We start from the raw sequence: 26890 nt of genomic DNA, 5'->3' as shown, positions 1-26890 counted from the left end.
TGGATAGAAAACACCCTACATTTTCTAAAACTGTTTGAATGGTGTCTGTGAGTATAACAGAACTCAAATGGCAGGTCAAAACCTGAGAGATTCCTTTACAGGAAGTGGCCTGTCTGACCATTTCTTGAACTTCTTTTCCATCTCTATCATTTACTAAGGATCTCTGCTCTAACGTGACACTTATCGCCTTTCTCAAGTGGCCGATCAAGGGACACTGGGCTTAGGCGCGTGACCCGACCGCCCCCGCCTTTGGGATTTTTTCCTCTGTTTGCCGAAAAGGAGATTCCCTGTCGGAATATTATCGCTTTTCTACGAGAAAAATGGCGTAAAAATTGATTTTAAACAGCGGTTGACATGCTTCGAAGTACGGTAATGGAATATTTAGAATTTTATTGTCACGAATTGCGCCATGCGCGCGACACTTCTTTACTATTTCGGATAGTGTCTGGACGCATACGAACAAAACGCTGCTATTCGGATATAACGATGGATTATTTTGGACCAAACCAACATTTGTTATTGAAGTAGCAGTCCTGGGTGTGCATTCTGACGAAGACAACAAAAGGTAATCAAACTTTTATAATAGTAAATATGATTATGGTGAGTGCTAAACTTGCCGGGTGTCTAAATAGCGAGCCCGTGATGCCTGGGCTATGTACTTAGAATATTGCAAAATGTGCTTTCACCAAAAAGCTATTTTAAAATCTGACATATCGAGTGCATAGAGGAGGTCTGTATCTATAAATCTTAAAATAATTGTTATGCTTTTTGTGAACGTTTATCGTGAGTAATTTAGTAAAATGTTAGCGAATTCCCCGGAAGTTTGCGGGGGGTATGCTAGTTCTGAACGTCACATGCTAATGTAAAAAGCTGGTTTTTGATATAAATATGAACTTGATTGAACAAAACATGCATGTATTGTATAACATAATGTCCTAGGGTTGTCATCTGATGAAGATCATCAAAGGTGAGTGCTGCATTTAGCTGTCTCTGGGTTTTGGTGACATTATATGCTGGCTTGAAAAATGGGTGTCTGATTATTTCTGGCTTGGTACTCTGCTGACATAATCTAATGTTTTGCTTTCGTTGTAAAGCCTTTTTGAAATCGGACAGTGTGGTTAGATTAACGAGAGTCTTGTCTTTAAATAGCTGTAAAATAGTCATATGTTTGAGAAATTGAAGTAATAGGTTTTTTAATGTTTTGAAAATCGCGCCACAGGCTGCAAGTGGCTGTTACGTAGGTGGGACGAATTCGTCCCGCCTAGCCCAGAGAGGTTAAACTCACAGACACCATTCAAACAGTTTTAGAAACTTTGGAGTGTTTTCTATCCAAAGCTAATAATTATATGCATATTCTAGTTTCTGGGCAGGAGTACTAATCAGATTAAATCGGGTACGTTTTTTATCCGTCCGTGAAAATACTGCCCCCTAGCCATAACAGGTTAAAAAAAACATAGCTGATATATATATATATATATATATATATATATATTTGGTAACACTTATTTTCCCTCGACTCCAACCCCATTCGATGAATGGAAGTGGGTGGAGCTATGTCTACAAAAGAGTGCTAATTAAAAACAACTCACAATAGCTTTGACGAAGGCCTTGAGGCCGATATGTAAAGCTTATTAAAGAGCAGTGAGACTATCAAGAGCAGTGTACAGGTTTCTTCTTTTTTCCTATGTTATTCAACTGTTACCATGGACCTGAAAAAAAGATAGCTCAGATGTGCGAGTGCCTTTTAAATTTTGAAGATTTACCTGCTAAAATCCCCACTGCTTATATACTATATTAGGCCCAGCCTTTGGAACGTTGGTTTTCCTAGATATGGCTATATTGTGATAACTATATCTGATGGATTTGGATACTGCTTTAAAGCAAATTTCTGCAGCATTAGTAAAGATGTTAATGATTTCATTCATGTGCTGTTTGTAACAACCCTGGTAGGTTGACTGAGGCACTGGTTACAGTTTGACGCTTTTTCTTGAGTGGGCAGCTTGAAGAATTCCAGCCAATATTTAAATCACCCAGAAAATATACCTCTCTGTTGATATAACAAAGTACATTATCAAGCATTTCACACATGTTATCCAGATACTGAACATGAGCAATTGGTGGTCTATAGCAGCTTCCCACACGAATGGGCTTTAAGTAGGCAGATGAACCTGAAGCCGTATTACTTCAACATTATTTAACATGAGATCCTCTCTAAGCTTTACAGGAATGTGGTTCTGAATATAGACTGAAACACCGCCCCCATTGGCATTTCTGTCTTTTCTGTAGATGTTATAACCATGTATTGCTACCACTGTATCATCAAAGGTATTATCTAAGTGAGTTTCAGAGATTGTCAGAATATGAACGTCATCTGTTAGTAGCAAATTATTGATTTCATGAACCTTGTTTCTTAACCTCTCTGGGCTAGGCGGGACGAATTCGTCCCACCTACGCAACAGCCAGTTGAATCCCGTGGCGCGATTTTCAAATACCTTAGAAATGCTATTACTTCAATTTCTCAAACATATGACTATTTTACAGCATTTTAAAGACAAGACTCTCGTTAATCTAACCAGAATGTCCGATTTCAAAAAGGCTTTAAAACGAAAGCAAAACATTAGATTATGTCAGCAGACTACCCAGCCAGAAATAATCAGACACCCATTTTTCAAGCTAGCATATAATGTCACAAAAACCCAGAAGACAGCTAAATGCAGCACTAACCTTTGATGATCTTCATCAGATGACACACCTAGGACATTATGTTATACAATACATGCATGTTTTGTTAAATCAAGTTCATATTTATATCAAAAACCAGCTTTTTACATTAGCATGTGACGTTCAGAACTAGCATACTTCCGGGGAATTTACTAACAATTTACTAAATTACTCACGATAAACGTTCACAAAAAGCATAAATTATTTTAAGAATTATAGATACAGAACTCCTTTGTGCAATCGAGGTGTCCGATTTTAAAATAGCTTTTCGGTGAAAGCACATTTTGCAATATTCTCAGTAGATAGCCCGGCATAACAGGGCTAGCTATTTAGACACCCACCAAGTTTAGCCCTGACCAAAGTCAGATTTACTATTACAAAAGTTTGATTACCTTTGTTGTCTTCGTCAGAATGCACTCCCAGGACTGCTACTTCAATAACAAATGTTGGTTTGGTCCAAAATAATCCATCGTTATATCCAAATAGCGGCGTTTTGTTCGTGCGTTCCAGACACTATCCTAAATGGTAAATCAGGGTCACGAGCATGGCGCAATTCGTGACAAAAAAATTCTAAATATTCCATTACCGTACTTCGAAGCATGTCAACCGCTGTTTAAAATCCATTTTTATGCCATTTTTCTCGTAAAAAAGCGATAATATTCCGACCGGGAATCTCCGTTTAGGTAAACAGAGGAAAGAAAACAAAGCATTCGGTCGACGCGGGCACGCGCCTGAGTCTCACAGTACTGTAACCAGCCACTACCCAAACGCGCTACTTTTTTTCAGCCAGAGCCTGCAAAGCCACGATTCAGCTTTTTGCCGCCTTCTGAGAGCCTATGGCAGCCGTAGGAAGTGTCACGTAACAGCAGAGATCCTTTGTAATGGATAGAGATGGCAAAGAAGGCCAAGAAATGGTCAGACAGGGTACTTCCTGTACAGAATCTTCTCAGGTTTTGACCTGCCATTTGAGTTCTGTTATACTCACAGACACCATTCAAACAGTTTTAGAAACTTTGGAGTGTTTTCTATCCAAAGCCAATAATTATATGCATATTCTAGTTACTGGGCAGGAGTAGTAACCAGATTAAATCGGGTACGTTTTTTCTCCAGCCGTGTCAATACTGCCCCTAGCCCTAACAGGTTAAGCTACGTATGTTAACCTGTCTGGGAACCTGGGACATTTGCGTCCCACCCTAGTCAACAGCCAGTGGAATCGCGTCGCGCGACATACAAATACCTCATAAATGCTATAACTTCAATTTCTCAAACATATGACTATTTTACACCATTTTATAGATACACCTCTCCTGAATCGGACCACGTTGTCCGATTTCAAAAAGGCTTTACAGCAAAAGCAAAACATTAGATTATGTTAGGAGAGTACCCTGCCAAAAATAATCACACTGCCATTTTCAAAGCAACTAGCATGCATCACAAATACCCAAATCACAGCTAAATGCAGCACTAACTTTTGACAATCTTCATCAAATGACACTCCTAGGACATCATGTTACACAATACATGCATTTTTTGTTCAATGAAGTTAATATTTATATATAAAAACAGCATTTTACATCGGCGCATGACGTTCAGAAAAGTTTTCCCTCAAATGCTTCCGGTGAATCAGCGCTACAATTTACAAAATTACTATTCGAAAACATTGGTCAAATATAATATTGTCATTCAAAGAATTATAGATTAACATCTCGTGAATGCAACCGCATTGCCAGATTTAAAAATAACTTTACTGGGAAATAACACTTTGCAATAAACGAGGTGCTATGCTCAGAAAAATAGGCTAGGCGATACAGGTTAGCGCCATCTTGGAGTCATCTAAAATCAAATATACTATTGTAAATATTCACTTACCTTTGATTATCTTCATCAGAAGGCACTTCCAGGAATCCCAGGTCCACAACAAATCTAGTTTTGTTCGAAAAAGTTAATAATATATGTCCCAATAGCTCCTTCTTGTTAGCGCGTTCCGAAGGCTACTCAAAATGTACGAGGCGCGCGGGACTTGTCGTCACGAATGTGCAAAAATATATATTTACGTTCGTTCAAACATGTCAAACGTTGTATAACATTAATCTTTAGGGCCTTATTCAATCAGAGCTTCAACAATATTCAAGGCGGACGATTGCGTTGTCTTACTAAACGTTTCGGAACGAGAGGGTATCCACGGGCGCACGCGTCGTAGCAGTAATGGCCCTCCCTCCATGACCAACTTTCCAGGCCTCTCGTTCGGTCAGTTTTTACCAGAGAAGACTCAAACCACTTTGTAAAGACTGTTGACATCTAGTGGAAGCCTTAGGAAGTGCTAAATGAATCCTAACTCACGGTGTGTTTCATAGGCAAAGTGTTGAAGGTGATTCCACAAATCAGATTTCCACTTCCTGCATGGAATCTTCTCAGGTTTTTGCCTGCCATATGAGCTCTGTTATACTCACAGACACCATTCAAACAGTTTTAGAAACTGTTTGAATTAGAGTGTTTTCTATCCAAATCCACTAATTATATGCATATTCTAGTTACTGGGCAGGAGTAGTAACCAGATTAAATGGGGTACATTTTTTATCTGGCCGTGCAAATACTGCCCCCTAGCCCCAACAGGTTTAACGTGGGCTATGTTTAGTACTTTTCAGGAATGCTTGATTGTTTTCATTGCTTTACTGTGAAGTTTAGCAAAAGTAGACATGCTCATGTTATTTATGTTTGTGCAGCTCACCCTGCACTCAGTGGACATATTAGGGCACACCGCCTCAGTGCTAACAGTATAACTCTGGTTCATAGGAACAGGAATATAGATTAAATCATCAATAGCTGTAGGATCAGCAGAGGCATTCAGGGCAGTTAGAGGGGCATAAATTAGGTTACTTACATTGTGTCTTCCAACGCCCCTGGGATAATGTACATTTGCTGAAGCATTATGACAACTCAGCGACACAATGGTAGGGATTAAATGAGTTGGGCTTGGGTCATTGATAAATCATTGACTCAACGCAGCCTTATAATGCAATGAAAGGATCCAGGAACCCAAATGATAAAACTCGCTTTGTTTCCAGAAGGTAATTGTCAAAAAATGGTACACCCACAGAGCTGCATTAGTCTCGTAGCCAGTTATGCAGGGCTAAAGGTCTGCTGAAACGTTCAATGCCACGATTTAGGGAGGTCAGAGGGCCAGATATTATGGGGTGTTTGTTGGTGTCAAGCAGTCCCATTTTGTTCTTTAAAATCCATCGTCAGCTGTTCTGAGCTGCCCTTCATAATAATCCCACATTAACTATGATAGACTCAATTTCCTGATGCAGGTTTAAAATGTTTGGGAGCAGCTTATTGAGGTCCTGTACTAGTGCTCCTGGATAGAACAACGATTTTGCTCCAGAGACTGAGACATTTCTTACCATTGAACTGTCCAATACAACGACCGGAGAAGTGGATGGAGAAATCTGCCTATTCCTTCCCCTCACACAATTCGTGGAACCTTTCACAGGCTCATGAGAAGCAGGATAGCTAGCATACCCCGACAGCTATCTACAATCTATATGCAATATTAAAGCTGATCTACCCCCTTAAGACTTAAGACTTTTTAAGTTAAGGTTAGGTTTAAAATCAGACCGTCCAAATTGTAATTACAACTCGGGAAACTACCCGAGTTGCCAAGTTGTGATTTTTCGGCACTGACCTTTCACCTTTTTTGACAATTACACTTATCAATGTGGATATTGTAGCTAGTTTGACCATATGGTCAATGTTAAGCTAGCTTATTTTATTATTAGCAACGTTAGCTATCTTATCAAGCTAGTTAAAATCTTATTGGTTGAAAAATTGGTCCGACTTCAATAGCACTTGCACACAATCATGTCGGATGTACAACCTCCCGTTACCCAGTTTCCCACAAGCACATGAATGCCCTATTACTCCTGAAAACCAGATGTTCATTATGTTCATTTGACTGCAGTTTAGGTATGTGGTCAGTTGTTATATTAACAAGTGTCAAATAAGTGATATGCAGGCTCTTTTATTTGTTATCTTAGGGACCTTTTATTCATGTAGTGTACTCATATATGTTTTCCTATGACAGTGTAGAAGTTGTACCATAACCTATCCAGTAGATGGCAAGATGTAGGCCTGTTAAAACCATTAAATCCAGATTCTGTGTTCTTGATATTCTGTTATCTGGATCAGAATAATCCTATCTGATTATTTTCTGAAAAACTGGTAAAAAAAGGCCAGCTCGATCTGATCCTGGATTGAAAAAAGAGCATTACAGAGTCCGGATCATTCTGAAAGTTCTGAAAAACTGGGCCCTGGGGATGAGTGAGTCATTGGTTTAGAATATCAATTGAGCGTTTCAATTACAGAAAGCTGTCCAACAGCGAACTCTGATGGTCCCAAGGTGGAAACACAGTGTTTCTCCTTTGTGGCTCATTGTCGTCCCTTCAGACAATTCATGTGAAAGCAGGGCAGCCACAGGACAGGGGTAAGAAAGGGAAAATAAGACACTGGCATCAAAAAACACATATCATGTAGCCTATATCAAGTATGTGGTATCTTTTTAGGCATTCCAAGGGGGAATCTGAATACACGCATGCAAGCTGTTGTGTCTAGGATTCTGCCGTGGTTTTAGTCAATGTGCTTTTAGCTCACATTGTAGCTTTGTTTAATTTCCATATCCATTAAACTGAAATGGGGAAATTCCTGGATTTACAAATTACAGAGTCCGAGTCAAAGTTCCAGTGTGTCTCAAAAAAACAGAAGTTGCAAAACGCAGTCGCATGCTTGAGTTCCTCAAGTCTGTTTATTAGAATCACTGTGAACTCTGATCTTTTTCTCATGACCCTAGTAGTAGTCATGTGAAATGGCTGGAATAAAATTGATTAAAGCTTTCCTAGAATACTATAATATTAAACAATAATGCATTAGTACTTTTTTCTGCATGGATAGTCTAATCCTTGTCTTCAAATTCTCTGGTTCAGTCACTATACCCAGAGCTGAGCATTACGTTCTGCCACCTCTGGTTGCTTTGCATTTCCACCCCTTTGATTTTGGGGCCAACTCCCGCTCATCTCAGGCAAAGCTCTTCTCTGTCCTGGTACCCCAATGGTGGAACAAGCTCCCCCATGACAACCATCAGACTGTCCCCATCTTCTGAAAATGTCTGACCTCCCCCCCCTGCTCATCTTTTCTTTATAGCACTCATTTTTCTAATAGCAGCTTTTTAAAATGCTTTTTTTATTTACTTCCAATGACTGTAATATGTGGTTGTTTTACATACCTTAGTAGAATGCACCAACTAAGTTGCTTGGATGAGAGGATATGCTAAATGATTCAAATGTAAATCCCCTGTTTGTTTGTTTTTGGGGGGAGCGAAATGACATGACAATCATAAAGAACTGTGGACAATGTACATGACAATACTCAAATATAAACACGTAGACGATACAACACATTAGGACAAGACCATAAAAGGAATGAAATGTGGTACTAGCAATCAAAAAAGACAAGTGGAAGTATAAACTGTCTTTGGTTGTCATGAAAGTTCCCACACCTCAGTAAGCATGCCTTGGTTTGGCAATTCTGGAAAGTTTGTAAACCAGCATTGAGAAAGGCCTTCTCCTATGATATAAAAGTGATCCCTGGTCATGTACACAGCCAAAAGGAGACAAGGGATAGTAGAGGTGGCACAATGCTACGCAAGGTATACCATCATGTCAATGTTATACCAACATCTTTTAGTGTACTTTGTTTGGCACAAGATTCTGCAAGACAAAGGCATATTTGCAAAGTGCTAGTAGTTAGATAGACAAAATTGATGTTACTTCACTTGGGTTCTTTGCCTACAGTGAGAATAACTACTATTGCTATAAGGGCTCCATACTATCCCCATTGATTTCAGTTGGAATTGACTGCTGTCGGGGTAGCAATAAAACGTGAACTCCTCTGTCTCTTCCAGAGTGCCACAGAGAGTTTTGGCGCGGCCATCTCCAGCCTCAACGCAGTTCACCTGACAGATACTGTGATCCACAGGAGTAAGAGGATGATGCTGGACACGTTGGGAGTGGGGCTCTTGGGGACCAGTACAGCGGTCTTCAGCAAGGCTCTCCAGTACAGCCAGGTAAACTATATATAAGTAAACTACAGTACTGTACTTCACAACAGACAGGAAACAGGCAAGCAGCAGTGTATATGGGCACAATGGGCACGTGCCTGTAAACTTTGATATCAATCTGGGCATATACTGTACAGTATGGTCATATTTTTACACCAAAATATGTTTCTGATTGTATATACTTTTTTTCTCAATTGTTTACATGTTTATAGTTATGCATGCCATATGCTACATACCATATATGCCATATATGCCATTGCCCCTCCAGTTATTTTTCAACATTTATTGTTGAAAAACGATATCCTGAGTTAACAATGATAATGTACGAGATATTTTTTGCACAATTGTGATATTTAGACCCCCAAAAAATGAAATCTAAAATGGGGACTTATATGGTTGACTAGAGGCAGGTTTCTAATCGGTCCACCCTCAGAGTTTCTGATGCTGTTGATGGTGTATGATCCTAGTTCTTCAAATCAGTGGAGAGGAGCAGTGTGTGGGGAGGATCAGGGATGACACTGCCACCCCAGTATGCTGCCTTCGTCAATGGCATAGCGGTAAGACATCTCACATACAGTGTTCCCCCATATACTTATCAAGTGATTTATCTTTCAATGTTCCTCTTATATTCCTATTCAAATCCCTGTCACGTCCTGACCCTAGTAAGATGTCATTTTCTGTAGTAGAGTAGGTCAGGGCGTGACAGGGGGTGTTTTGGGTTGTTCTATGTTTTCTAGTTCTATGTTTAAGTTCTAGTTTTTCTATGTTGAGGTTGTTTGGGTTGATCTCCAATTGGAGGCTGCTGATCCTCGTTGCCTCTGATTGGAGATCATATTTAAGTAGGGGTTTTTCTTCCTGGGTTTTGTGGGTAGTTGTTTTCTGTTTAGTGTAGTTCACCTGACGGAACTGTTGTCGGTCGTTTTGTTGTTTTGTATAAAAGTATATTCATTAAAAGTAAATATGAGCACTATACACGCTGCGCCTTGGTCCCCTTTATACGACCCACGTTACAATCCCTCCCTTTGTCCTTATTTTTCTCTGTGGTAAATGTAACCTGTTTTTGAAAAACAATTCAAATGTTGAGATTATGTTGACATTTTAACCCCTGGTCGGGCTCCGTCCCGTATGTGGGACGGAGCCCGCATAACAAAATTTAATATACATTTTTTTCAAATATAGGACTATGTTATATCGTTTTATAGATACACCTCTCCTGAATCGAACCACGTTGTCCGATTTCAAAAAGGCTTTACAGCAAAAGCAAAACATTAGATTATGTTAGAGGAGTATATCGTAAAAGTAGCCACATAGCCATTTTCCGACCAACCACATGCATCACAAATAACCAAAAAACAGCTAAATGCAGCACTAACCTTTGACAATCTTCATCAGATGACACTCCTAGGACATCATGTTACACAATACATGCATTCTTTTGTTCGATAAAGTTCATATTTATATATAAAAACAGCATTTTACATCGGCGCGTGACGTTGACTAACTATTTTCCCTCAAATGCATCCGGTGAAACAGCGCTACAATTTGCTAAATTACTATTCGAAAACATTTTTAAAATGTAATATTGTCATTCAACGATTTATAGATGAATATCTCTTGAAAGTACCTGTAATGCCAGATTTAAAAATAACTTTACTGGGTAATCACACTTTGAGATAAAAGGGGATGCGATACTCAGAAAAATAGGCTACCGTTACAGGTCAGCGCCATCTTGGAACAATCGCATATCAAATCTACTCTTGTATACTATTGTCAATAATCCCTTACCTTTGATTATCTTCATCAGAAAGCACTTCCAGGAATCCCAGGTCCACAACAAATGTATTTTCGTTTGAAAAAGTTAATCCTTTACGTCCCAATAGCTTGTTCTTGTTAGCGCGTTCTGAAGGCTGCTCCAAAACTTCCGTCGGCTGCGGGACTCCTCTTTCAATAAAATGCATTTTTTTTTAATTTAGGTTCGTTCAAACATGTCAAACGTTGTATAACATAAATCTTTAGGGCCTTTTTCAACCAGAGCTCCAATAAGATTCAAGGGGGACGATTGCATTGTCTTTCAAAACGTTTCAAAGGGGAGGGTAGCCAGGGGCGCCGGCGTCATAATGGTGATGGCCCTCCTCATGTGACCACTTTCCACAGCGTCTCATTCAGTCAGTTTTCACAGTAGGAGACTCAAACCACTTTGTAAAGACTGGGGACATCTAGTGGAAGCAATAGGAAGTGCTCAATGAACCATTGCTCACGGTGTGATTTATAGGCAAAGTGATGAAGTTGAGTCCGCAATTCAGAATTCCACATCCTGTTACGATCGGTCTCGGGGTTTTGACTGCCATATGAGTTCTGTTATACTCACAGACACCATTCAAACAGTTTTAGAAACTTTAGGGTATTTTCTATCCACAAGTATTAATTATATGCATATCCTAGCTTCTGAGTTTGAGTAGGAGGCCGTTTAAAATGGGCATGAATTTTTTTCAAAAATCGCTGTAGCGCCCCCTATCCTAGGTGACCGTCAAGAGGTTAATTGAGATTTGATTGACGCATTATACTCTGAAATGTTACTATTTATAAGATGTTAATATTAATAAGAGAATGCATTTTATTCCGTTTTTCACAATTTCCCCTGTTATGTTTCACTTCCTCAAGTTGTTAGTGACCTAATACTTGGGTCGGTTACTTTCTAAATGTAATCCGTTTACAGAACCTGCCAAAAATTGTGATCAGTAACATAACTTTTGGATTACCCAAACTCAGTAACATAATCTGATTATTTTCAGTTACCTTGGAATACTTTCCCCTTAAGAGGCATTAGAAGAAGACAAAAAGGATCAATCAAACACGTTTGGTGTGTCATAGTGGTCTCTGCCTTGTAATCCAAGAAGTAATCATCTATTTTCTCCAAAGTATCTGTAATCCTGAACTGGGTTGTGTTCAATAGAGCAAACCGTGGTAGCACATTTTGTATGGCCAAATTTGAACATTTTGTTCACTTCTGGAGCCTGTTCAGGAGGGTGCAATGTCACAGAACATTCAGACAGAAATGCATTTAGTATCAGATATGTGTGTCTGTCATGTAGAATAGGTAATCATATCAGCTCGATTCTATTTCTATCTTAATGTTTCACCTCTCTGAATGTACCTCGCCTCAGGTGCACTCTATGGACTTTGATGATACGTGGCACCCTGCAACCCACCCCTCTGGGGCGGTGCTCCCTGCCCTCCTGGCCCTGGCAGAGACCCTGCCCACCCAGCCATCTGGCCTGGACCTGCTGCTGGCATTCAACGCAGGCATCGAGGTGCAGGGGCGACTCATGAGGTTCTCCAAGGAGGCCCACAATATACCTAGAAGGTATAATTGAGAATGCCAATAAATGTGTGGATTTGCATGCATGTTGGCAGTTTGTTTTGTACTGCCAATATAATTACTGTATATTTGTAGTCACAAGTGCTTATTCAAATCATATTTGTGAGTAGAGATATACAGTACATGCATTGTACAGGATGTATTTTACACACATTAGCTATTGCACTCAAATCTAAAATACCACATTTCTGGTGAGCTTCTAATCCCAATCTTCTCCCAATCCTAAACTTTTGATTCTTCTCTCCCAGGTTCCACCCTCCTGCTGTTGTGGGAGTGATGGGCAGTGCAGCAGCTTCAGCTAAGCTCCTAGCCCTCTCCCCAGCCCAGTGTGTCCACTCTCTGGCTATCGCTGCCTCCTCCGCGGGAGCCCCCATGGCCAATGCAGCTACCCAGACCAAACCCCTCCACACTGGCAATGCCGCCCGCAGAGGCCTGGAGGCCGCCAAGCTCGCCCTGCTGGGGCTGGAGGGAAGTCAGGCCATCCTGGATCTCGAGTCCGGCTTCGGGGTCTTCTACTCAGACTATAGTCCCTCGGAGTTCCCTGGGACTAATGTTGGTTGTGGTGGTGGGTTTCGATGGGTTTTGGAGGAGCAGGATGTGGCCATCAAGCGCTTCCCGGCCCACCTGGGAATGCACTGGGTGGTGGATGCCGCCTTGGCGGCCCGGGCTAAGCTTGGAGCCTCCGGAGAACCTGACCTCTGTAAGGTCCAGAAGGTGGTGCTCCGAGTGCCTCCCTCCAGGTACATTGACTGCCCCTTCCCAGCCATGGAGCACCAGGCCAGGCATTCATTTCAGTTCAATGCCTGCTCAGCCCTACTGGACAACCAGGTGTCCGTGAACTCCTTCAGCGGGCCTCAGATAGACAGGCCGGCCTTGAGGGAGCTCCTGGCCAAGGTCAGAGTCGAGAACCCCCAAGACAACCACCCCAGCTTCGACAAGATGTACTGCGAGGTGACAGTAGAGATGGAGCATGGGGAGAGTGTCACAGCCAGGTGTAATACCTTCTACGGCCACTGGAGGAAACCATTGAGTCAGGAGGACTTAGTTGGGAAATTCGAGGCGAACGCCTCCACTGTGCTTAGCCAAGAAGCTGTGGAGAGGGTTGCGGACGTTATAGGGAATATAGAGAAGTGCCCGGACTGTACGGTGCTGAGATCATATCTGCAGATGAGCAGGCCGACAACCCATCTCTTCAGAGAACACCTTGGCTAACCAAAATCCCAGCACTCTCTCAGACCCCATTTGCATTATCCCTCGTCGAACAGCCGTGACAGGATTACATTCCAAACACAGGCCTTGAATTTTTTGCAATTACACCTGGTATTAAAATGCATGCACACTGGCTGCATTGTGTCTGCATTGTGTTCAGATCTCACTTTTTCCTCCCATTTATGCAACTTAGTTCGTAGTCACAATTCAAGTAGTAGGCCTGAATGAAATATAGCCAAAACATCACATGATATTGTGGTGCTTTCATAGTTTTTTCAGAGGCCCATTTTATAATGCTTGGCATGACTGTATTTGTACAGCAGACCATCGGATACAGTATATTCAAATTTTGTTGCGTTACAAAGTAGGATATAATTGTCCTTTTTTTGTCACTGATCTACACAAAATAACTCAATGTCAAAGTGAAAAGAAAATTGTATACATTTGTACAAATTAATAAAATAAATCATAAAAATGTCTTTGTCATGGAAAGCCTAAATAAATTCAGTAGCTATGATTTGCTTAACAAATCAAATAACAACTGCAATGCAGTGCTTGACTTGGGCAGGAGCTCACTGGAGCTGAGTTACAGCACCTCAAATTTTCTACTGCTGGAGCTCCTGTTCCTCTTATAGAATATTAGCACAAAAGTATTGTGGAGCTTTTATTTTAAAGGATTTTCTTTTGTAATTAATACAAAACAAAAGCACACAAAAAAACAAAAAAAAACACTGCCAGACATATGAAATTAAGTATTACTTAAGCAAGAAATGGGACAAGATTAGAGCAACAATTACAGTTACAACAACAATAAGCGTTATGGGTCAGTGTTCGCAGTCAGTCTCTGTCCAGACAGTCCAGAAACGGACTCCAAATCTTGAGAAATCTGCTGGAGGAGTTAGTCCTGAAAAAACAAATATTTTTCTAGTTAATGGTGTTAGTCATTTATGCTAGCTATCTACAGAAGCAAGGGGGAGTGGGTGACTTCCATTCTGTGAGGATAATATTTTTTGCAGCCACCATTCCAAACATCAGAGTCTGTTGTTCCTCATATGTTGATCTTAGAACAGACTATGTGCAGCCAAAGAGAGCTGCATCAGGTTCAATGGCCCTCTCATATACCTTTGAATACCAATCAAATATGTTCTTCCAAAAATGATTAAGTAGGGGGCAGAACCAAAAAGGATGAGTTAAATAACCTTATGAGGCTTTACATTTGTTGCACAGTGGGGAGACCTGGGGGTAAATTCTATGTAATTTGGTTTTGGAGTAATGAAGTCTATGCATGACTTTGTATAGCATCAATTGATATCTGGCATTGATGGAACAGGAGTAAATTCTAGACAGGGCTTCTCCCCATAGAACATCTGAGATCTCAATAGACAGGACTTCTCCTCATAGTTCATCTGAGATCTCAATATTTAACTCTTTACCCCAGGTCTCTTTGAGAACAGGAGTGAATTCTAGCCGGGGCTTCTCCCCATAGAACATCTGAGATCTCAATAGACAGGGCTTCTCCCCATAGATCATCTGAGATCTCAATAGACAGGACTTCTCCCCATAGATCATCTGAGATCTCAATAGACAGGACTTCTCCCCATAGATCATCTGAGATCTCAATATTTAACTCTTTACCCCAGGTCTCTTTGAGAACAGGAGTGAATTCTAGCCGGGGCTTCTCCCCATAGAACATCTGAGATCTCAATAGACAGGACTTCTCCCCATAGATCATCTGAGATCTCAATATCTGTGTAGTTGGAGAAAAAGGAGACAAACTGTGAGATAGTGCTTTGAGTTGGAAGGGCACTGTAGCAATTCATAAAAACAAATGTTGTACATGGATGGTGTCAACATTTTACATTTTCCCTTATATATAGTGTCTGACTTGTAGATAACGGAAAAAAATGTGAATGGGAGAGTTTGAATTTATTATTTAATTGGATGAATGATTTTAATTGTCTAATCTATGTATAAGTCTTCAGTTGTGGCCAGTCCCTTCTTCCTAAATTCAACAAACACCTTATCAGACCGAGATGGAACAAAATAATGATTAAACCATATCGGTTTGGTCAGCATGTTAGGCATAATATTTAGCTAATAAATGATTTGGTTGATATGCATAAGCTTCTAACTTTAAGGCTACACATCTACTGTTCTCTTGCAAAATTACGCACCTGGCCCTCTGCGGCCTCCCAGCCATTCCTCTTAGCTCTCTAGGAGGCCCAAAGCTAGACACTTATTTCGTTTTTATACTAATATCCAACAGCCTATTCGAGGAGAGATGCTTGCTCTTGTTTGTTGAATGTAGGCCTAAAATACAGCAGCCAAAAGAACTGGCAAGGAGTTTGAAAGGACAGAGAGCGAGCGTGCAATGGTGTGATCACATTGGCTGATGATGATAGCATGATAACAAAACCTAGGCTATAGATCATGTACGCTCTGATTAAGAAACAGCAATAGGACTACAATGTAACAACATTGCTAAATATATTTCAAAAGCACTGGTCCTCTTACATTTTCATTCCATGTTGCAATATTTAATGGAATATCTAATACAGTCTGCTCTGCCCTTACTCTCTTTCATTTTACATTCAACAGGTGGAACACTGAGGCAGTTTGAATAATGTGGGAATATTTTTAAGTGGAGTGTTGTAGAGGAAATGAATATTCATTACATACTATGTTTAATTAGACATACTATGCTGTTTTTTACTTAAAAATTGTCCATTGTTAAAAGCAAGTATTTATTTACTGACACAAACGGATCTTGTGTGACTTAGTCATAAATCTGAGCGTACAGATGTATGAGCCACTTGGGTGTGACCGCAGTATGTGACCTTCTGTGTTTACAATCGACAGGAATTTAGCTATGTGTGAATTGCCGGGAGGAACAGAGAATGGAGATATCAGCTATCTTGATCTGCACAGCTAAATTACTTTTTACAACTCTGTTTCCCGGCCCTGATTCTGCACATCTGCTAACTGTCACATAGATAAGAGGATTTACTTTCTATGAAAGGAAAGAGACAACTGTGTTCGTTGGGCTTTTCAACTCGGAACTATATGAGTGATTGTTGAAATTGTTCAATTTCTGAAAATCTTATAATGAAGTTGTTGTTTGAAAGAATCTGCAGTCTCTTTTCCTATAGAATTTATACCACAGTGGATAGGCTGAACTGATTGCATTTACACTGAACTAAGATAGGAATAAAATTCAAGCTAATCCACCTAGGTGTTCAGGTCAATCTGCTTACATTCCGAACTCAATGCGCATTGTGCGCATTTAGACCTGAGATTAACGTGTGTTTCTTGTTATGCGAATACAAATGTGCATACAGTTCACAATTTTAATGCAAGGAAAAACACTATTTGATCAAGTCTCTTTCACTATTTGACCTATAAGTCATTTCCACCATTAAAAGCAATAGGAAATATTCCTACTTTGAGAGAACTTCTCATAACTATAGACATCTACAATACAGCTTCACTTACTGGCACACAACACAAAGGAGAGGCTATGGCCATGTTTGAAAATTAACTCTCATTCCTTCCTTATTAAGGTCATCACTGATCTGACATGACTTGTTTCTGAAAGCAAACTTTCCCCTATCCAGACATGTTACATCAGCAATTATGAACACAAGGAAGGTCAGAGATTTACAATCAAGCCTCAATTTTGACGCTGCAGTGTCTGAATCAGGCGAGTTTGAGCACATCCTGCTGTACCATGGCTCCGATGCGTTGAAGATCTCCTGGAGCAGGGCCTTGCACATGAAGGTGCAGGTGGTGACAAGTTTATTCTTCTTGTCCACATGGGTCTATGGAGTGATTTCAGTGCCAACAGATATTGTATTTATTTATTTATTTACCCCTTTTTTCTCCCCAATTTCGTGGTATCCAATTGGTAGTAGTTACAGTCTTGTCTCATCGCTGCAACTCCCACACGGACTTGGAAGAGGCGAAGGTCGAGAGCCATGCGTCCTCTGAAACACGACCCAACCAAGCCACACTGCTTCTTGACACAATGCCCATCCAACCCGGAAGCCAGCCGCACCAATGTGTCGGAGGAAACGCTGTACACCTGGTGACCTGGTCAGCGTGCACTGTGCCTGGCCCGCCACAGGAGTCGCTAGTGCGCGATGAGACAAGGATATCCCTGCCGGCCAAACCCTCCCTAACCCGGACGACGCTGGGCCAATTGTGCGCCGCCCCATGGGCCGCCCGGTTGCGGCCGGCTGCGACAGAGCCTGGTAGAAATTGTATTTTAATTTTATAATTTTGAATACGTGTTAGGACATTGAATTTGAATTCAATATTTTTTCATTTGTAATGCACAAATTGAATCATCATTATGATTTGAAACTGAATTGAATGAATATTGCATTCAGTTTTCAAATTACATTTAAATTTAATTCAATATTCAAATTCAATAATTATATATTTAGTTTCAATATGGTAGATATTGCATTCATTTTCTGTGTATCAAGTTTACCAAAGTTTCATATATTCAATTTCTCAGATGCATTCAGATTCAGTTTTCAAATTCAGGTTCTAAATTCAGGTTCTAAATTCAGTTTCTAAATTCAGGTTCTAAATTCAGTTTCTAAATTCAGATTCGAAATTCTGTTTCTAAATTCAGACTCAAAACTGCTCTAAACAACATCCTGGTACTTTGCCAGTCATGAAAAGTAGAAGAACAATGATAACTAACTCACTTCCAGCCAATCGCAAAGTAACACAGGTTACCACCTGACCTCATTAATGGCCATTGCGACGACTGCCATTGCGACGACTGTCTTTCCTGGCAGAAGAAGCAAGAGACAGTAGTAATTACTGAGCAGTCATATTAACTAACTCTTCTAAGAAAGGAGTCGTAGCCAGGGGAAAATGGCGTCCCTTGAGAGGGCAAGAACAAGATGTATGTCAGGAGAAGTGCAATATTATTATAAGGAGAAGTGTACTAGGAGTACGGAGGAGGAATGGAGGGAAAAGGAGGCAGAGGAGGTCGAAGAGAGAGAGGGAGGAAGAGGGTGAGCTTGAATCCGTAAAAAATGTCAGAAAAAATGTATATGGTTTGTTAAAGAAGGATAGAAAGTGTAAGCAGAGTGAGCTGTATTGAAGACAGGAGGAGAAATGGAAGTGAGTGAGAGCAAAGTATCGGGGATCGTATGTGTGGTGAAGTTCTCGGAGCCCAAGGGTCAGAATAAAGATGAGATGTGATGGTAGGAGTGACATTTTTGTCAAAAGTGGACCCTTGCCTTTTGGCTGATCCATTTGTGGTTTCAGAGTGTGTGAAAAAGGAGTTGGGTGCTGTGGAATCGGTGAAGGTATCCAGAAGTGGTCTTGTGATAATTGTTTGTGTTTCTGCTGGTCAGAGGGAGCAGGTGCTCTGTGTTAAACGAATGGGGACAAGACATGTGAATTGTTTTGCTGTCAAGAAAAGGGCACAATTAAAAGGAGTCATTATTGGGGTAGAGGTAAATGTGGGTTGACGAACTGAGGGGGAAGATTCCCAGTGTTTGTGATGCTCTTCATTTGGTGAGTCGTTGTCTGTTCTTTTGAGTCTTTGCCCGACAAAGTGGATGTTAGAGTATATTCTGTAAGTTATCCCGTACAAGCTTTTGTGCCGAATACATTATGTTGTTACAGGTGTTAAGCTCATGGGCATGTGGCAGCAGTGTGTAGGATAGAGGTTACTAGGTGTGAGAAGTGTGTAGAAGGGCCTGAGAAAAGGTAATGTGTAGCATAGGGGTGTCATGTGTTAATTGTAGGGATGACCATGGGGCTGGGGATCAGAAATGTCTGGTGCGAGAGAGGCAGGTTGAGGTTTCCAGGGTTAGAGTAATGCAGAAGTTGTCATATTCTGAGGCAGTGAAGAAAGTAGAGGAAGATGGGTCAAGGGGAGGGATCCTGAGAGTAGTGGTGTGTATAGTAGAGTTGTACCAGTACATTTATAGCAATGGTTGTCAACTGTTCTGCAGGGATGGAACGTAAGTCACAGAAAATGGAGGTTTTGGTGGCACCTACAGAGATGTATTTGGGTGTTCGAGACCTGACTTCAGAAGAGTTATAGGGTGTGTTAAGTAGTGCTGTCCCATCCTTTCAGGCTGTCTGCCTGAGGCCGGACTAAATAGATTTAAATAGTGGAGTAGGGTTGTGGGTTTTTAGTGAGTGTAGGGTTAGATGGTAGGGTATTTGTTAATTAATAAATGTTTCATTATATTTATTTCAAGCAAAGTATACTCCAGTCTAGTAGGTGGCGGTAATGCAACATTTATTGAATGCCAAACGCCGATAAACCTCATCGAAGAGACAAAGGAGACAGCAACACGGAAGTACGTGGGAAACGTCTGCTTGTCTTCTGTGGTTAAAAGAAGTGTCGAGATGAGACCAACGGTGGTTTTAACGTGTTCAGTCCTATTTTACTATCTGGAGATTGTACATTCCCGAGATGTCCATGGAAAGCAAGAATGGCCGATTCCTTACAGGTAGTTATGGCAAATGTTCAATTCTAAGAGGTTAAATTAAAAGTAAGACAGCTGCTGCCATCCATGTTTAGCCAAAGTTGAGCTGTCTTCGACAACATGTCATGTGATACCTGTCTAGCGAAGATGTTTTTTTTTTCAAGCCCTGTCAGTGTAGGCAGATGAAAATGGTTAGTTATAATAATCTTTGGTGTAGACCTATATTTTCTAACCACTAACTAGCTACCAATCCAACCCTCTAACAAACTGTAATTGACATTGACAGGCGATTTGATTGTCGTCCCGCTGCGGACTCGTACTGTGAAGCCATGTTCCCCTTCTGCCCCACCGGCGACAGGGATGGCCGGATCCCCTACATGAATAACTGGGATGTCATCTCGGTATTTCGGATGCAAACTCCAGTGTGGGAGTTTAAATATGGATCATTGCTGGGGAAAATGGTAAGTAGTATGTTTCGTTTTTTGGGGGAAGTTGCACAGCTGTCATACTGTGTGTGACTCACACCAGAGACACACCAGGGTTTCTGTTAGCTGGTAATAGCTGTTTTTTTTGGAATAATAAATAAAATTGGCATTGTCCGATTTTGTTCGGGACAATAAAAGAACGCGAAATAATGCTTTTTAGCCTATTCAATGATACATACCAGTTGATGGCAATACACTTAACAAAAATATAAACTCAACATGTAAAGTGCTGGTCCCATGAGTTGAAATAAAAGATCACAGAAGTGTTCCATGTGCACAACAAGCTTATTTCTCTCATTTTGTGCACAAATGTATTTACATCCCTGTTAGTGAGCATTTCTCCTTAGCCAAGATAATCCACCCACCTGACAGGTGTGGCATATCAATAAACTGATTAAACAGCATGATCATTACACAGGTGCACCTTGTGCTGGGGACAAAAGGCCACTCTAAAATGTCCAGTCTTGTCACACAACACAATGCCACAGATGTATAAAGTTTGAGGGAGCATTCATTTGGCATGTTGACTTCAGGAATGTCCACCAGCGCTGTTGCCAGAGAATTTAATGTTAATTTCTCTACCATAAGCCGTCTCCGTCATTTTAGAGAATTTGGCAGTCCAACCGGCCTCACAACCGCAGACAACGTGTAACCATGCCAGCTCAGGACCTCCACGTCCGACTTCTTCACCTGACCAATAGAATAAGTAAACTTTTCTACTATGAGGGATAGTAGATTGACATAGGCGGCGTGTCCATAAGGCTTAAGCTTTCCCTAAGTAAATTGCGAAAATTATAGCCTACTCCTGTCTATATAGAAATAAATGAAACCATTCAAAATAGGCTACTATTTTGAAGATTGATCATTAGCTTTCCCTAGCCTTAATTTTTTATAATGGTGGATTTTTTTTAAATCGCATTGCCTACAGTTGGAAGGGAAGGCATTAATTGCGCATGGGCTGCAAATACAAGTTGTCGAGTTGCAACTGTCAGTGAAAAGTAGAGGCCCAGCCAGGCATATTGCAATATCTCATTTCTATCGCAGGAAAACATACAGTAGTTTGGAAAGCAAATGGCTATTACTGTAACGAGAAGACAATGAAAATACTCATGTCATGTTGTTATAAAAATTCAACTTAATTGAGCGAACAACAGTAGGCCTATAGCGCATCTTATTGGCACCAGCGGAGAGCATTGGCCATAACCCCGGTGACTGCGTATATACACTTCATCATTGTTGTGTCAGTGCCATTTTAAGTTAGTTTTTGGACAATCATTTTCTTCTTCAGTTTAGTTGGATGTCATTCTATTTGTGTAGGCCTATTATATGGACAATGTCGTTTTTTTAAGGTCTTTTTGTCAGAGTAGGCTACCCTGTAATTTGTCGTATTAACAAAATATTCTGCAAATGTCATATAAAGTGTAGTAGAATTGTGTGTATATATAATGGGTTTTTCCTGTGCTCAGCCACCCAGGCCTCTTTTTTGCAAACAGTGAGTTATTGTCTAAATTGTGACTATCCAATCTACTCATCACATTACGAATAGTAGGCTATCTTGCATAACACTGCAGATGCATGGAATGCTTTATTATAAATGTGCATGTTTGTTGAAAATTTGCTTCCACAAACTTGAAACTCACACACCAACTATGCATAGGCTAGTGATTTTGCTTTTCATTACTCATCTTGTTGGCTGACTTGATGTTCTGTTAAGATTATTTGACCTTTATTTAACTAGGCAAGTCAGTTAGGAACAAATTCCTATTTTCAATGACAGCCTACCGGGGAACAGTGGGTTAACTGCCTTGTTCAGGGCAGAAAGACAGATTTTTTTTACCTTGTCAGCTCGGGGATTTGATCTTGCAACCTTTCGGTTACTAGTCCAATGCCCTAACCACTAGGCTACCTGCCGCCCCAATTACCATAATCTAAATGTGATTTCTGTCATTCTGGGCACCGTTGGGTGGACGCCCTAATCAGGTTACACACCCAATGCATGTGGGTCCAGTAAATTTCTCATGTCTGGTAAATTTAAATGTCTGCCACTACATTTTGTATAACAGAAACCCAAATGCGCACACACACACACACACACACACACACACACACACACACACACACACACACACACACACACACACACACACACACACACAGATTCCTGGTGCATTACAAATCTCTGTAACTGATTTGATTCTCTCACTCCTAGCATATCATGCATGATGCCATTGGGTTCAGCAGTGCTGAAACGGGGAGAAACTACACCATGGAGTGGTATGAACTCTTCCAGCTGGGCAACTGCACCTTCCCTCACCTGAGACGTGAGACTAACAACCCCTTCTGGTGCAACCAGGGAGCTGCATGCTTCTTTGAGGGGATTGATGACATCCACTGGTCTGAGAATGGCACCTTGGAGAAAGTGGGAGAGATCTCAGGTAACAAGACTGAGTAGGCCAAGGGCAATGTGAACTCTGGTAGTATTGTCTTTTAGATCTTTTGGCAGCCTGGTTGATCCATTAGGATCGGCAGGTAGCCTAGTGATTAAAGAGCGGCTAGTAGCCTAACGGTTAAGAGCGTTGGACTTGTAACCGAAAGGTCGCTGGTTCTAATCAGGTTCTAACTAGGTGAAAAATCTATCGATGTGCCCTGAGATTAACCCTAATTGCTATGTGAGTGTCTGCTAAATGTAAAAATGAGGACGTGGAGGGTGATGCACTTAACTTTGTTTAATAACTAGGCCTATCATCACTACTATGCTCTGCTGAAGACCAGACTTTGACAATAAAGTCAACAAATAACTAATCAATGGGGTTGGAATGTTAGGTGTAACCATCACCATATTGATTCCTTTAGATCTGCAATCACTGAAGGCATAGGGTGTGAATGCAGCATTAATTACTTATTGTGCATGTTAGAGTTTTGCAAACCCAAACTCCCCTCTGGTATGATAAATAACGATTACTGTCTCTCCTTCTAGGTGGCCAGTTCAACGAGATGGCCTTGTGGGTCCAGGACGACAACCAGACTGGGATTTATTATGAGACGTGGACGGTCCGCTCAGACCCCGGCCCCAACGCCACTGTGTGGTTTGACTCCTACGACTGCTCCCAGTTCGTCCATCGCACCTACAGGTATCTTGCTCAACAGCGAGCCAAGCTGTCCAGCCGATTCCAGACCAACTACACTAAGATCTACCTGTACAGTGGGGAGCCGACCTACTTGGGGGACGATGATTCTATCTTCAGGGAGCCTTCTGCGAAGACCCTGGCCGAAGACATCCGCAAGTTCTATCACCCTTTCCGACCACACCAGTCGTACATGGACTTTGTCCTCAGTCTCGCGGAGGCTTATCAGAAGGTGGTAGAGGAGAAGAGCTTCTACTTGTACTATAACTTTGAATATTGGCACTTACCCATGAAATCTCCATATGTGCAGATCACGTATGAGGAAGTGCCTTTGCCGTAAGGCCACAATTTGTAATTGGTTTTTCAGCCAAACTTCAGCCGAGCCACTTCTTTGCAATAAAGCTGAGGGATGGGGCTGGACATTTTTTTACCACTCAAAGTCAGATGGAGCTATGGATCGAAGGACTATCGTTAATTGAACTTGCCATTCATTGAACCGCAATATTGAACTTTGTCACATGTGCCGAATACAACTGTAGACCTTACTGTGAAATGCGTACTTACAAGCCCTTAACCAACAGTGCAGTTCAAGAAAGAGTTAAGAAAATATTCCCCAAATAAACTAAAGTAACACAAAATAACAACGAGGCTATCTACAGGGGGTACTGAGTCGATGTGCGGGGGTACAGGTTAGTCGAGGTAATTTGTACATTGAGGTATGGGTGAAGTGACTATGCATAGATATTAAACAGCGAGTAGCAGCAGTGTACAAAACAAATGGAGGGGGGGGTCAATGTAAATAGTCTGGTAGCCAAATGTTTAATTGTTCAGTAGTCTTATGGCTTGGGGGTAGAAGCTGTTAAAGAGCCTTTTGGTCCCAGACTTGGCGCTCCGGTACCGCTTGCCGTGCGGTAGCAGAGAAAACAGTCTATGACTTGAGTGACTGGAGTCTGACAATTTGTGGTGCTTTCCTCTGACACCGCCTAGTATATAGGTCCTGGATGGCAGGAAGCTTGGACCCACTGATGTACGGCTGTATGCACTACCCTCTGTAGCGCCTTATGGTCAGATGCCGAGCAGTTGCATCACCGCCTGATATGGCAATCGGTCAGGACGCTCTTTAGCTCGATGCGAATGTTGCCTGTAATCCATGGCTTCTGGTTGGGATATGTACGTACGGTCACTGTGGCGACGACGTCGTCGATGCACTTATTGATGAAGCCGGTGACTGAGGTGGTATACTCCTCAATGCCATTGGATGAATCCCAGAACATATTCCAGTTTGTGCTAGCAAAACAGTCCTGTAGCATCCGTGTCATCTGACCACTTCCATATTGAGCGAGTCACTGGTACGTCCTGCTTCAGTTTTTGCTTGTAAGGAACTATTCCATATTGCAACTTTTTAGGTAGAGACAGCAATGCACGAAGTACACAGCAATATCTGGCAGACTTCCACAAGTAAGAATGTAAATGTTTTGGTCCTGCAATTTATCACATTGGAGCAGTGTAAAGTGCACATGCGCAAATATTTTTTGAGTGCATTTTCTTGCGTTGCGCTCATCTGCAATTCATCCTGCTGCTCGTGGCAATGTCATATTGCTGAGCCTCTTAACTTTCCATTTGACTGGAATGTAGTGCAATTAATTTTTTTTTTTTTATCAGTATGGGAGTGTTTGTTTAAAAAATGTACGCATAGTTTATGAATGCTGGGATTGAAAATGCGCTGAGAAAGGCCATTGCAAGAAGGGTTTTGTGTACTTGACAGGATAATAGTGTTGCTATGCACAGTCCTGAGATTCTCATCAGCAGTTTTTGTTTAGGCAACGTTTGTATAACTGCGTTGGAGCTGTCAAACCCCTGAGTGGCTGCTCTTCTCGTCATTGTCACAAATCCACACTCGTCCTTAAATCCCACCTGCGTTAAAAATCAGAATGAGAAAGTGTAGGCGACAGAAATAAAGACGCTCAAATTGAAAATCATTTAACAAAAAGGATTGACATCAGCCTAATCGAGGTGTAGAATAAAAACACACATTCCAGTGTTAGAACTTGTAACAAGGTAAATCTACACGCAATACTGCATAATGACAAAGCAAAAAAACTTTTGTCTTTAAGATGCATTTGAAATACAATTTAAAAAATCACATTCACATAAGTATTCAGACCCTTTACTCAGCACTTAGTTGAAGCACCTTTTGCAGCCTCGTAATTCTTGGGTATCACAGTACAAGCTTGGCACAACTGTATTTGGGGAGTTTCTCCCATTCCTTCTCTGAAGATCCTCTCAAGCTCTGTCAGGTTGGATGGGGAGTGTCGCTGCACAGCTATTTTCACGTCTTTCCAGCGATTTTCGATTGGGTTCAAGTCTGTGCTCTGGCTGGGCCACTCAAGGACATTCAGAGACTTGTCCCGAAGCCACTCCTGTGTTGTCTTGGCTGTGTGCTTAGGGTCGTTGTCCTGTTGAAAGGTGAACCGTCGCCCCAGTCTGAGGTCCTGAGCACTCTGGAGAAGGTTTACATCAAGGATCTGACTGTACTTTGCTCTGTTAGTCTTTCCCTCGATCCTGACTAGTCTCCCAATTCCTGCAGCTGAAAAACATCCCCAAAGCATGATGCTGCCACCACCATGCTTCACTGTAGACGTGATGCTCGGCATTCAGGCCAAAGAGTTCAATCTTGGTTTCATCAGACCAGAGAATCTTGCTTCTCATGGTCAGTCCTTTAGGTGCCTTTTTGTAAACTCCAAGCGTGCTGTCATGCCTTTTACTGAGGACTGGCTTCCATCAGGCCACTCTACCATAAAGGCCTGCTTGGTGGAGTGCTGCGGAGATGGTTGTCCTTCTGAAAGTTTCTCCCATCTCTACGGAGGAACTCTGGAGCTATGTCAGAGTGACCATCGTGTTCTTGGTCACCTCCCTGACCAAGGCCCTTTGCCCCCAATTTGCTCAGTTTGGCCGGGTGGCCAGCTCTACGAAAAGTCTTGGTGGTTCCAAACTACTTCCATTTAAGAAAGATGGAGGCCACAGTGTTCTTGGGGAATTTCAATGCTGCAGAAATGTTTTGAACCCTTCCCCAGATCTGTGCCTCGACACAATCCTTTCTCGGAGCTCTACGGACAATTCCTTTGACCTCATGGCTTGGTTTTTGCTGTGACATGCATTGTCAACTGTGGGACCTTTTTTTTAGATAGACAGGTGTGTTCCCTTACAAAACATTTCCAAGCAATTGAATTTACCACAGGTGGGCTCCAATCAAGTTGTAGAAACATCTCAAGGATGATCAATGGAAACAGGATGCACCGGAGCTCAATTTCGAGTCTCCTAGCAAAGGGTCTGAATACTTAGGTAAATAAGGTATTTGTTTTATGTTTTTATTTATAATACATTTCTAAAAAACC

The 26890-nt window shown here is 41.4% G+C and overlaps 2 protein-coding genes across 2 annotated transcripts; both read left to right on the top strand.

The window, feature by feature from the left end:
- The first annotated feature begins 8390 nt into the window (after window positions 1–8390).
- Window positions 8391–16782, top strand: acod1 (aconitate decarboxylase 1). Its single transcript, XM_014163747.2, has 5 exons — window positions 8391–8422; window positions 8678–8839; window positions 9301–9390; window positions 11998–12197; window positions 12461–16782. The coding sequence occupies exons 1-5, from the start codon at window positions 8411–8413 to the stop codon at window positions 13422–13424; spliced, it is 1428 nt and encodes a 475-aa protein (XP_014019222.1). The 5' UTR covers window positions 8391–8410; the 3' UTR covers window positions 13425–16782.
- Window positions 16783–19674: 2892 nt separating this feature from the next.
- cln5 (CLN5 intracellular trafficking protein) lies at window positions 19675–24040 on the top strand. Its single transcript, XM_014163764.2, has 4 exons — window positions 19675–19909; window positions 20172–20346; window positions 22580–22805; window positions 23348–24040. The coding sequence occupies exons 1-4, from the start codon at window positions 19806–19808 to the stop codon at window positions 23833–23835; spliced, it is 993 nt and encodes a 330-aa protein (XP_014019239.1). The 5' UTR covers window positions 19675–19805; the 3' UTR covers window positions 23836–24040.
- Window positions 24041–26890: the final 2850 nt, after the last annotated feature.

Source organism: Salmo salar, chromosome ssa21, assembly GCF_905237065.1.
Source record: "Salmo salar chromosome ssa21, Ssal_v3.1, whole genome shotgun sequence".
In the NCBI taxonomy this organism is placed as follows: domain Eukaryota; kingdom Metazoa; phylum Chordata; class Actinopteri; order Salmoniformes; family Salmonidae; genus Salmo; species Salmo salar.
Note: the sequence above shows the minus strand (reverse complement) of the source record. Positions and strands in the feature narration are given on the sequence as shown.

Coding starts and splice junctions, on each gene's coding strand:
- acod1 (XM_014163747.2), top strand. Junction 8,840..9,300: donor AGGCTCTCCAGTACAGCCAG/GTAAACTATATA, acceptor GTATGATCCTAG/TTCTTCAAATCAGTGGAGAG. Junction 12,198..12,460: donor GCCCACAATATACCTAGAAG/GTATAATTGAGA, acceptor CTTCTCTCCCAG/GTTCCACCCTCCTGCTGTTG.
- cln5 (XM_014163764.2), top strand. CDS start 19,806: ATGAGACCAACGGTGGTTTTAACGTGTTCAGTCCTATTTTACTATCTG. Junction 20,347..22,579: donor GATCATTGCTGGGGAAAATG/GTAAGTAGTATG, acceptor TCTCACTCCTAG/CATATCATGCATGATGCCAT. Junction 22,806..23,347: donor GAAAGTGGGAGAGATCTCAG/GTAACAAGACTG, acceptor CTCTCCTTCTAG/GTGGCCAGTTCAACGAGATG.